General features: G+C 33.7%; 1 protein-coding gene across 1 annotated transcript in view; it reads right to left on the reverse strand.

Annotated features, from left to right (window-relative positions):
• The window catches only part of PAX9 (paired box 9), a 48,993-nt gene that overhangs the window by 17,902 nt on the left and 16,313 nt on the right, over nt 1–14,778 (reverse strand). The window contains exon 2 of the mRNA XM_083167257.1: nt 3,998–4,624. Within this exon, the coding sequence (XP_083023383.1) occupies nt 3,998–4,624 (627 nt within the window). The remainder of the gene's footprint in view (nt 1–3,997; nt 4,625–14,778) is intronic.

Here is a 14,778-nt window from a genome sequence, read left to right on the forward strand (position 1 = left end):
CCCTAGATATAATTACAGGCTTTCAAATCAGGTTATTAAAATATTGCGGTCACTGCCACACTTAGTTGAGTGTATAACTTGGCTGCCTGTAAGCTGTGCTGGGTGCTGCTCTCTCCCCAAAGTGTGAATTTCACAGATCCACATAAAATGCAGGTTACTGTTGCAGCAATCAGCAGAACGTGTTGATGTGGGCATTTTGCTGAGATTCAGGATAATCATTGCAATAGGGGAAGGGGAAAAAAATCACTTGTCATGTAGAGAAAATGACACGGTACAAAAAGGACCCACGCCATTAATCACAGGGGTAATTAATCACAACCTGTTTTTGACAGCATGTAGTTAGAGGAGAGAATTAATTAATGCACATCTTTTAACCTTCTGTTGAGCCGTTAAAAAAAAATATAGATTTTTTTTTTTTTGGTGCAAGAAAAATAGTCTGCAGCCCCCTGGATTTTACTGAAGAAAGTCTGTGTTTAAAGAAAGGGTTACAAATATGGAAAATACTTAGCATTCCAGAATTTGTCAGAAATGTTTATTTTACAGTGAGGTAAAAAACTTTCCAAAGTTGTTCTCACAATGCAGAAAAAGCTGAAAGATCAGTGATGTGTCCAGAAATAGGAGAGGGGGGAAATAGTGTAGCAGGAATAAAATCTAGGGGTCAATAGGAAGAATTAGAATGGAATGGGCAGCCTAACCAGTATATATACATATATATATATATATATATATATATATATATATATATATATATAAATGATATAATATGTGTTATAAGTTATGATTTAATGTGTATATAAGTTGGGTATGTGTTATTTTATGCCTTGATAAATGTTTCTGAATTGCCCGAAACGTCGGTTTGTTTTGTTGAGATGCCCACATAAAGTGTTATTTAATTCTACAAACCTGGTGACTGCACCCCTCGTTCTTTCTATATTTGGGATCTAGTATTTTATTCATCACCTGTGCATCCAAACAATGTCATCAATGTACAATGTGAGTGTGGCCCTACATATATATATATATATATATATATATATATATATATATATATATATATATATATATATATATATATATATATATTGGCTTTAAATGTATATAATCACCATGCTCTTTATAGAGCAGTTTAATCTCCTTTAGCCTTCAGTATAATATTTTATTTTGTACTTGGAGGGCATTTAATACAATATGTGACACATCAAAAGCATGAGACCAAATGATATGGCAATTACAGTACTTTATTATCCACAGGTCTGTCACGTGATGCATATACTGTATGTGTCCCCGCATGTAATATAGATACTGTATGTCGTGGTTTCTGTTTAAACCCCATATGAGGCATTGTGTAGATGAGCCCCAGTACTGCTGTACACCGGGTTCTCCCCCTGCAGCCTCCGCTGTTACAGCCAGCTCACACTTTCCCTGCCGCAGAGAGGTGTCCCCATGTCAGAGGCTCTGCCACCTATAAATTAACAATCATGCAGTAGAAATCAACGTGCTAATGGCCTGTGCAATCCCAGGCAAGCTCCCATACACAGCTCAGGAATCTTTCCTCCCAAACTGAGACATAGAGGAACAATCCCAGACAGTTCCCTCGGAGGCCTGACTGCCAATGTGGTGTTAATAAAAGAGGAAGCCATTAGGGGAATCTACAAACATTCCCAATTTGTAATCTAATTCTCCAATGTTAGGTTGTTATTTTTTTTTTTTAAACATCAATTCAGGAAATGGGGATCTCTGAGAACTCTCTGTGTCTGCATAGGAAAAGTATATTCCAGTGTAAACAGGACTTTCTCTAATTAAGTCATTAATAGGGGCTGGCTAATTTAAAGGGAGAGTTTTGTGTTTGTTGTTTAGGAAAGGCCTAAATGGATTTAAAGGGCTGCCAATGAGGAAGTCACTTACAGATAGAATATAAGAGTTCCTACCCAGGGCATGGATTAGGAGGAAGAAAGTAAGCAGAAAATGAGTCTCTAGGTGCCGGCAAATCTCATCTCCTGCTCAGACTATATGCCCAGAGGTTGTGCTTTGTGCCTCAGAATGAAACCAATTATCTGACATCTGAACTTCCTGTCTGGGTGAATTTAGTCTGATTGCACCAACTGAGAAGTGGAACTTTTCCTCCTTCATTGTGCTGATGACAAATTCCCCCTCTCAGTAGTAATACAGGTCTATTCTGTGCTGCTCCCTGCCCGCATGTCTCCTCCGAGCACGTCTGGAAGTATTATGCAGAGGGCCATAAATTGTGCACCTCAAAGGGGCTGCTGCTGCTGGCCGGGCAGGGGATCACTGGGAGACTGACAGCTCCAATTCTCCCAGACAATGGCACGCTCACAGGGCATTATACAGCCGAGGATTTTATTTATTGGCTTTATATTAATGATGATATGAAGAATAATTAGCCAATGTGTGCAAATAGAATTGACTGTGGTGCAACAAAGCACCGTCCTTCTCATACATGGGATTCCGTGATACGTTATGTATTTATAGTAGCTGCGGATAAACAGGATTCAAACAAGTTCAATAATATTGACACAAAGAATATGAATGTATTTATTTATTTAAAAGTCCCCTACGCTATATTTATACATGTATATATGTTTGTGTGTTTATGTATATATGTTTGTGTGTTTATGTATATATGAGTGTGTGTGTGTCATATATATATATATATATATATATATATATATATATGTGTGTGTGTATATACATAGATATATATATATATCTATATATATCCTATAGATTGTAAGCTTGCGAGCAGGGCCCTCCTACCTCTATGTTGGTTTGTTACTACCCAGTTTGTTTTCTATTGTAAAGCGCAGCGGAACTTGCTGAGCTATATAACAAACTGTAAATAATTAAATACAATAAATATATGTGTGTGTGTATAAGTGGTGTGTGTGCATATGTATGTATGTATGTATATATATATACATATATATATATATATATATATATATATATATATATATATATATATATATATATATATATATATATATATATAGTTTTAAAAGCCTGCAGCTAAATGCATTATTATCGGAAGCGTTAAACAAAAAAACAAAAAAAAAACAATTAAGTTTGATTTCCTTTTGTCTTTTTGAACCGCCGTAGTGTTTACAAATGATAAAGTTATATGAGAAGCACAAGAAAGCTTAATGTAGGTAATGACCACTGAGTTTGTTGCTATACTGTCTGTGATTTCAGTATTTCCCTATGAAATCGTTCATCCCTGATACGTATGAAATGAAGGTCTAGCTGGGAGTGATCTGTCAGGCCTCTTGTATATAGATACTATTGTGATAGATCGTAATAAAATAGATTCTTACTACATAGATTATATTCAGAGATTTTGGGAAATAATTGTAGGCCATTGCATACAAACCATCTGTATATCTGTATGTATGAGCAATATGCTGGACTCTACAATAAAACATAGCGCATGTGTATGTGTGTGTGTGTATATATATATATATATATATATATATATATATATGTATATATATATATATATATATATATATATATATATCACACACACATATATATATCTATATATATATTATACACACACATTTTATATATATAAATAAATAAGATTCACACACTCACATATATATATATATATATATATATATATATAAAAAACACACACACACACACACACAGACACACATATATATATATATAAAACACACACACACACACACACACACACACACATATATATATATATAAAAAACACACACACACACACACACATATATATATATATATATACATACATATAACACACACACACACACACACACACACACACACACACATATATATACACATATAACACACACACACACACGCATATATATATATATATATATATATATATATAAAACACACACACACACACACACACACACACACATATATATTATACACACACATACATATGTATATTTGACCGGTCTGTCCTTTCTGCAGGTGGTCGGCTTACCTTGGTCTGTGATCGACCTAATCCCCAGTATATCTGTGACAGAATGTGATGAAGGCCATGTCCTGGGCATCGCCATGGTGCAGGGTATAGAGGCCATGCCAGGTGGTGTGGGCACCTTGCCCCCTGCACCCATGGGGTTGGGGTAGGAGTATATGTGGTTGTACTGGAGTGCAGAGGCGGCTGTAGAGTGGTGGTGCTGTTTGTGACTGTCATAATGACTTTGCTGGGAGAGATTTCCAATCTTATTTCGGAGAATCCTGCTGATAGAGCTGACTGAGGGCACATTGTACTTGTCACACACCCCATCTGCCAACAGCCTGTCCCTGATCTCCCAGGCAAAGATACCAGGGTCCCTCTGTTTGTAGGTCCTGATGTGTTTCACCACCGTCGGGGTGGTGACCCGGGGTTTGCTGCCACCAATGGCTCCTGGCAGGATGGATCCAGTCTCATTATAACGAGCCAGTATTTTGCTGACACATCCATGGGACACCCGCAGCTGCCTACTGATGTCACAGGGCCTGATCCCCAGCTGGGCCAGCTCCACAATCCGCAGCCTGATGGCATTGGGCAAGGGTCTGCCATTCACAAACACCCCTCCTAGCTGGTTCACTTCCCCGAAGGCTGGCTCTGTGGAGAGATATACAAGGGATTAGCTGGGGTCTGCAAAGCTTGGGGTCAGAATCCCCCCAGATTCAGCTCTGTGTGTGTGTGTGTGTATATGTGTGTTTATATGTGTGTGTGTGTGTGTGTATATATATATATATAAATAATATATATATACACACACACACACACACACACACACACACACACACACACACACATATATAGGACATGTGCACACATACACACACACACACACACACACACACACAATGAACGCTCAGGCACCACCTTGGCAGTGATGGGGTTAAACCATCAAGTCCTATCTGCAGCCCATGCTGGGCAATCCGTGCTGCTACATCCATTTATCATTGCATGGCACCATTTCCAGCTATTCCCTAATGAAGCAGTCGGCTATCACATTATTGACTGGCTTTGCTAATGATCCGTATCGTGCGGGCTGCAGGATGCTGTCAGTAGCAGAGATAGGGCACACACATAGGCAGACAGCGTCTGCATGGTCGCTCTATGGGTGAGGACCCCCCAGCTGCCCCACTTACCCATTGCTGTGCCCAGCTGCAGCGCCTGGCAGGAGCAGGGCAGACCGATCTGCTGGAGCAGGGACCCGGGAATAAAGGTGAATCAGCACCTTCCCCTGTTGGTGCAGCACTCTCACTTCTGGATTTCCCTCTAGTAGTAACGTGGGCTGGGCAGGCAGGGCCGGACTGTCAAGCTGGCTGGTCACACCTACAGGGGCTGTCTGCAGCAATGTCCCCATGCAATTGGGCGTCTGCAATGTGCTGGCTACCCCAATGCTCTGCACTCATCCCTTACAGCACCTGGTTACTGATTATTACAGGAGGGGAAGGGGATGTGTAACCCTCTGAGATGCGGTAAGTCTCAAATACATTGGAAATAATGTTCTGGATTAGGAGGCTCGGGCAGCTAATTGTCCTTGTAACTATTCCCATGCCACAAACTGCTGGCACATGATAGAAAGCCACCAGCAGCAACCAATCACATACTACAGTAGTGGCAGAGAAAGCAGTGTGCAGCTATATATATATATATATATATATATATATATATATATATATATATATATATATATATATATATATATATATATATATATGTGGCAGAGAAAGCAGTGTCCAGCTATATATATATATATATATATATATATATATATATATGGCAGAGAAAGCAGTGTGCAGCTATATATATATATATATATATATATATATATATATATATATATATATATCCTATGGCTAATAGCAGTCTATAGGATCCCAATAACAAGATACAATAATGCAGAAATGTGTACCCCAAAGTCTGCTAGAGGGATAAGGGACACACACACACACACACACACACACACACACACACACACATATATTATAATATATAGTACACACAAATATATATATATATATATATATATATATATAATTTTTGATTGTTTTAATTATTATTATATGAGAACAATTAATACTCCTGGAATTTTGTTGTTATATATATATATATGTATGTAGAAATATATATATATATATATTTTGTACACACACACACACACACACACACACACACACACACACACACACACACACACACACACACACACACTGACATTCTAAGGCTACATATTTATTCCTGCAGCCAAAATGATTATCTATCTATGGTGCAGAATGAAATCCCAGCACAATGCTATAATGTCAGGTAATGGGGATTAGCAGTGATCTATTGTCAACAGGACCCAGGCAGTGACCCTGACATTCGTGCATCATATCATACACCCATTTCTGTATGGGACACTGTAGCCTGGCTCAGCCTGCAGGATGGGTACAAAGCTCTAAGCTAATGTTACTGAGGCCACATCCTTTCCAGCACACACAGGGTTACCTATGACTGAGGTTTCGGGAACTGAGGAGCTGGAACGCACACACTCATAATCCCAACCTTTGTGGTATGGAAGAGATTCCCCTTATTGTTTATACATGTTGGGAAGGTTCTGTATCTGATTATTGGGAGGGAAATTAAGAAAGTTACTGTTTGTTTCAGAAGATGAGGGGAAGGGTCTATGTTCTGGTTCCCATTCCCAGAAGATATACATCATTAGAAGGCAATAATTGGGGGATAACGGATTCATTTCGTGGGCGGAATATTACCTGGCTGGGAGGGGGGTGAGAGGATTGCATTTAATGAGGAAAATATCTTATTTCCTCTTGTAATTATATGAGAACCCTCTATTATATAATAGCTGTATGTCATCTATGGATGTATACATTATATACTATTATATAATAGCTGTATGTCATCTATGGATGTATACATTATATACTATTATATAATAGCTGTATGTCATCTATGGATGTATACAGTATATACTATTATATAATAGCTGTATGTCATCTATGGATGTATACAGTGTATACTATTATATAATAGCTGTATGTCATCTATGGATGTACATAATGTATACTATTATATAATAGCTGTATGTAATCTATGGATGTATACAGTATATACTATTATATATAATAGCTGTGTGTAATCTATGGATGTATACATTATATACTATTATATAATAGCTGTATGTATACATTATATACTATTATATATAATAGCTGTATGTCATCTATGGATGTATACAGTGTATACTATTATATAATAGCTGTATGTAATCTATGGATGTACATAATGTATACTATTATATAATAGCTGTATGTCATCTATGGATGTATACATTATATACTATTATATAATAGCTGTATGTCATCTATGGATGTATACATTATATACTATTATATAATAGCTGTATGTCATCTATGGATGTATACATTATATACTATTATATAATAGCTGTATGTCATCTATGGATGTATACATTATATACTATTATATAATAGCTGTGTGTCATCTATGGATGTATACAGTGTATACTATTATATAATAGCTGTATGATATCTATGGATGTATACATTATATACTATTATATAATAGCTGTATGTCATCTATGGATGTATACAGTGTATACTATAATATAATAGCTGTATGTCATCTATGGATGTATACATTATATACTATTATATAATAGCTGTGTGTAATCTATGGATGTATACAGTGTATACTATTATATAATAGCTGTGTGTAATCTATGGATGTATACAGTGTATACTATTATATAATAGCTGTATGTCATCTATGGATGTATACTATTATATATAATAGCTGTATGTCATCTATGGATGTATACATTATATACTATTATATAATAGCTGTATGATATCTATGGATGTATACAGTGTATACTATTATATAATAGCTGTATGTCATCTATGGATGTATACAGTGTATACTATTATATAATAGCTGTATGTCATCTATGGATGTATACAGTGTATACTATTATATAATAGCTGTATATAATCTATGGATGTACATAATGTATACTATTATATAATAGCTGTATGTAATCTATGGATGTATACAGTATATACTATTATATATAATAGCTGTGTGTAATCTATGGATGTATACAGTGTATACTATTATATAATAGCTGTATGTCATCTATGGATGTATACAGTGTATACTATTATATAATAGCTGTATGTCATCTATGGATGTATACAGTGTATACTATTATATATAATAGCTGTATGTCATCTATGGATGTATACAGTGTATACTATTATATATAATAGCTGTATGTCATCTATGGATGTATACAGTGTATACTATTATATATAATAGCTGTATGTCATCTATGGATGTATACAGTGTATACTATTATATATAATAGCTGTATGTAATCTATGGATGTATACAGTGTATACTATTATATATAATAGCTGTATGTCATCTATGGATGTATACAGTGTATACTATTATATAATAGCTGTATGTCATCTATGGATGTATACAGTGTATACTATTATATATAATAGCTGTATGTCATCTATGGATGTATACAGTGTATACTATTATATATAATAGCTGTATGTAATCTATGGATGTATACAGTGTATACTATTATATAATAGCTGTATGTCATCTATGGATGTATACATTATATACTATTATATAATAGCTGTATGTCATCTATGGATGTATACAGTATATACTATTATATAATAGCTGTGTGTAATCTATGGATGTATACAGTGTATACTATTATATAATAGCTGCATGTAATCTATGGATGTACATAATGTATACTATTATATAATAGCTGTATGTAATCTATGGATGTATACAGTGTATACTATTATATATAATAGCTGTATGTAATCTATGGATGTATACAGTGTATACTATTATATAATAGCTGTATGTCATCTATGGATGTATACATTATATACTATTATATAATAGCTGTATGTCATCTATGGATGTATACAGTATATACTATTATATATAATAGCTGTATGTCATCTATGGATGTATACAGTGTATACTAGTATATAATAGCTGTATGTCATCTATGGATGTATACAGTGTATACTATTATATAATAGCTGTATGTCATCTATGGATGTATACATTATATACTATTATATAATAGCTGTATGTCATCTATGGATGTATACAGTGTATACTATTATATAATAGCTGTATGTCATCTATGGATGTATACAGTGTATACTATTATATAATAGCTGTATGTCATCTATGGATGTATACATTATATACTATTATATAATAGCTGTATGTCATCTATGGATGTATACATTATATACTATTATATAATAGCTGTATGTCATCTATGGATGTATACAGTGTATACTATTATATAATAGCTGTATGTCATCTATGGATGTATACAGTGTATACTATTATATAATAGCTGTATGTCATCTATGGATGTATACAGTATATACTATTATATAATAGCTGTATGTCATCTATGGATGTATACAGTGTATACTATTATATAATAGCTGTATGTCATCTATGGATGTATACAGTGTATACTATTATATAATAGCTGTATGTCATCTATGGATGTATACATTATATACTATTATATAATAGCTGTGTGTAATCTATGGATGTATACAGTGTATACTATTATATAATAGCTGTATGTCATCTATGGATGTATACAGTGTATACTATTATATAATAGCTGTATGTAATCTATGGAGGTATACAGTGTATACTATTATATAATAGCTGTATGTAATCTATGGATGTATACAGTGTATACTATTATATAATAGCTGTGTGTAATCTATGGATGTATACAGTGTATACTATTATATATAATAGCTGTGTGTAATCTATGGATGTATACAGTATATACTATTATATAATAGCTGTGTGTAATCTATGGATGTATACAGTGTATACTATTATATAATAGCTGTATGATATCTATGGATGTATACAGTGTATACTATTATATAATAGCTGTATGTCATCTATGGATGTATACAGTGTATACTATTATATAATAGCTGTGTGTAATCTATGGATGTATACAGTGTATACTATTATATAATAGCTGTATGTAATCTATGGATGTACATAATGTATACTATTATATAATAGCTGTGTGTAATCTATGGATGTATACAGTGTATACTATTATATATAATAGCTGTATGTAATCTATGGATGTATACAGTGTATACTATTATATAATAGCTGTATGTAATCTATGGATGTATACAGTGTATACTATTATATAATAGCTGTATGTCATCTATGGATGTATACAGTGTATACTATTATATAATAGCTGTATATAATCTATGAATGTATACAGTATATACTATTATATATAATAGCTGTATGTCATCTATGGATGTATACAATGTATAATATTATACAATAGCTGTATATAATCTATGGATGTATACAGTGTATACTATTATATATTAGCTGTATGCCATATATATGTATAGTATTATACAATAGATGTATATAATCTATGGATGTATTCTATATAATGCATATAATATATTTGCAGAATCTTGTAGAGGCTTTGTATATTTTATATAATCTATAGATCTATATACAATAACAATCAATCTGTCTGAATATTATGTAATATATTATATGTATATACATATATTGGTGTGTTTGTGTGTGTGTATATATATATATATATATATATATATATATATATATACACACACACATACATACATATACCCATACAGTATCGATCTAGATATGTAAATGCCATACACTGTATACAGGGGCTGAGGCCGAGAGACGGTTCCTGCTTACCATTATGTGCTGGAATGGAGTCATCTACCAAAGTGCACATGGCCAGGAAGCTGGGGGTCACACACACCACCAGATCCATCTGCTGTCTCCTGTGTGCGTGTGTGTGTGTGTACACTGTATGTGTGTGTGTGTGATAGCCTCCTATCCTCTCTATGCACTGCACACACTGTGTGTTCCTGTCCGGTAGGACTGGCTACTGGGCTCCCCAGTGATTTGGGGGCTAATATTCATGAGCAGAGAACGTGCTCATCTTGTCTCCATGGGGCCTGGACAGCAGAGGTCACATCCACAGTGACACCAGTGAGAAGTGTGTATTTGTGTGTGGGGTAGGAGTACACAAATCCACCCCAGTCCCATGTGCCCCTGCATACTGATTTAGTGATTAGCAGCATATTGTACACTTATAGAGCATGAGGTCCCATTGGGTAATTAGTGTAATTGTTGTTGGTCTTGCAGGATAATTAGCCGGTGCTGCAACACAACCAGGGATCAAAGGGCAACTGTGTAACATTATACAAACAGATATTACCATAGAGCAACAATAAAAGTCTTATTATAACTACAGGGGGGGGGGGGGGGGGGTGATCGGATTGCATTATATACTCAAAACCCTGATTTTAAGTGTACTGTATAAAATGAATTAATTATGGTAATGAGATATCTCTTATTCATGGTTAAACTGATAGCAGAACATTCATTATTTAGTACACTGTGATTTGTGCTGAGTGAGGATGTAGCGCATTTCTGGCGATACTGGAACCGCAGTATATAAATAATACATACCCTTATATACAGCTGTGTGACATAGTTATTGCGGGAGGGATTGTACATTATTACATTGCGAGTTTCAGCAAAAGATACTTTTGATACTTTTTATCTGGCAATTGATTCCAAGATGTATTTATATGTTTTATCACCCTTGTATGCGTTATCGTGGACCTTAAACCGCTATATATATATATATATATATATATATATATATATATATATATATATATATATATATATATATATATATTACCAGTAGTGTGCAAATTGATTCTGCCAGGATATATATATATATATAAATATATATATATATATATATATATATATATATATATATATATATACACATACATATATATCTATTTGGGAATACATAACTATATTGTTCAATTACCTTAGTATAGTAATTACTGTACATCAGGATTAATGGTGAAGTATACTTTATACTTGAGGATTTATTGGAAAACGTTATTATATTTTATTTGAACTAACCATATAAAAAATGTTCTAATCCTATAATAAATCATAGCCTGGGAAAGTTTGGAGTCAAAATACAACGTGCAAATAGCTTGCGGTTCGCGTGTGCGATGTATTTACAGTACAGTATTATTTACACTGTGGCTGGTGGGTCATTTTTATTCCAATGGTTTTTTGTGATAATCTGACGATTTCCCGGGAGTGGCGCAGTACAATAGTAAATAGGCAATGTTCAACATTTGTTACATCTTCCTTACTTTTACAGATACACTGGACAATATCTGAATGGATGTAATCACTTAGATTGTTCCAATTGGGGTGACAATGTGGTTTCTGTTAAATAAATGATTGCAAGAATGCCATAAACTCTCACACTATCAATGCGATATGTATGTATTCTGTATCATAGAATAAAGCAGGAAAAGATGATATTTTGTAAGATATATATCATTTTATAATAATATTTATCAATGTATAAACGGTTTTATTATTATTTTGTTTCTGATTGTCTGATAACGGAATGTCTTATATATTGTATTATTACTGTTAATGTTTATCTGTAATGTTTAATGAATAAAATTAGCAGGTCATAAAAACTACACAGCGTCTTTCATTTTTGGCTTATTTATAATATTTATTCTAAATCCTGTAATTCTATATTATGGGATAATTATGGAGCGTTTAACCTTATTACATGTGCTGCAGCATTGTATTTCCTTGCAATGAAAAGATCCTGAATGGAAACACAGTACTGCTTATTTCTGCAATAAATCTCTAAAATATTCATCAAGTACAGATTTACTAACAATCCGGGAATGAACTGCGAAATATAATACCGACAGCGATCCGGATGGTCATTAATGTTGCAAGTTTAAAGGGCGTAACGGTATTACCAGGACGTGTCTCCCGATTCACAGAACATCTCACAGTCTGCCACTTCTGCGGATGTGACCACACTGCATCCTTCCCCACAGTGACCGTGTCTCGCCCTGTGGAGCTGTGACGGGACTCTGCGTGACATCCATCTCTTAGTACATACCAGACAACCACATGCTGGGTCCTTGCAATATGCGATCAACCCTAGGAAATTGTATCTATATATATAACTGACATGAATAATATGCACCAAGGGAGTATAGGACATTTAATATTATGTGTAAAATATTTCATCTCTCTCTATCTCTCTCTCTCTCTCTCATCACCTGTAAATAACTTCCCAAAGTACAATTGAATTGTCAGCACTAGAACAGTGTACTGTGGAACGTAATTTTTAAAGGCGAACCTGTTCTTTTATTTCGTTTGTAAACCGTCCTTGCTTTATTAATATCCAGCATAATGCAGCCTGATCTAATATATATATATATATATATATATATATATATATATATATATATATATATATATATATATATATATATATATATATATATATACATACAGTATAATACCTCTAGTACATAATAATAGGATGGAATCTTTTTCGATTGTGCCAGCAGAGAATGGTTTATCCGGGCGGTAGATCTTCATTTTTATAACAAAGCATCTACCCATTATTGAGCCCAATCTGAAATATTTGTGGCTGATGATTATCATCATATTGTAATGATAATGTTCTAGGTTCCTGAACTCTAAATATTCCAACTGCATACACCATCCTAATCAGTCCATCCAGTTGTGTATTTCATGGAAAAGGGAAACATCTGGGGGACGTAATTGCATTTATTCTCGCATATGCCCTGTGTAATGCTTTCTAACTGTTTATTTACATGAGGAATAAATATATAAACCACACATCATGCGGTCTATATATGCTGTAGGTCAGGTAGGCTTCCTATAGTTCTCCAGCTGCAGGGGGGAATTGTTAGTCATAGCTGGGACTTGTAGTTCTACTGCAACTGGAGATTTCCCCATTGTTTATCCTTGGTATACTGTCAGTAGCACTAAGCAGTGGTTTTATGGTTCTATACTACTTATTGTAGGATTATTGTAAATGTACAACAAAGGGTTACTGCCTTCAGTGTCACCAATCATTCTACTGTAAAAAAATAAAATAAATAAAAAAAAAAAAAATTAACCCTTTGAGTACCAAGGGAATTTGTCAAAAATGGTGTGAAAATTGCCAAGTAAACATTTTTTTTTTATTCATCAGAACGACCTGTAAGACAGGAAGACAAATTGCCAATATATATATATATAAAACTCAATAAAATTATTAAAACATAAACAGGAAATATAATCTTTTTTTTTTTTTTTACACATTTTTTTTAAATTTGAATTTATATAACAAATGGGAGATTTTTTTAGTGGATATTTTATATATTCTCTCACAGAGATACATTTAATGTAGCCACGCTATAACATGAGGTGAAATAAACAAATAAAAAACAACATAAATCAAAACAGAAAAAAAACATATTTGTTTATTATTATTATTATTATTATTAATATTAATAATAATCATTATAATAATAATAATAATTATAATTGGTAAAATAATTAAATCCATTAAGTTGAAATATTCAATAAAACAACATGCACAGATTTTGTCATGTAATCCAGCATTTGTTATACTGAGATTTATAATATCATACAATTGCATCAATCATTGCTGTGATACATAACTCAAATACTTTAAATATGTACATAAATGACTGACAGTTTCCTGGACCAGTGGGAGATGATCACGGTAC

Source organism: Crinia signifera, chromosome 12 (assembly GCF_055691185.1).
Source record: "Crinia signifera chromosome 12, ASM5569118v1, whole genome shotgun sequence".
Taxonomy (NCBI): Eukaryota; Metazoa; Chordata; class Amphibia; order Anura; family Myobatrachidae; genus Crinia; species Crinia signifera.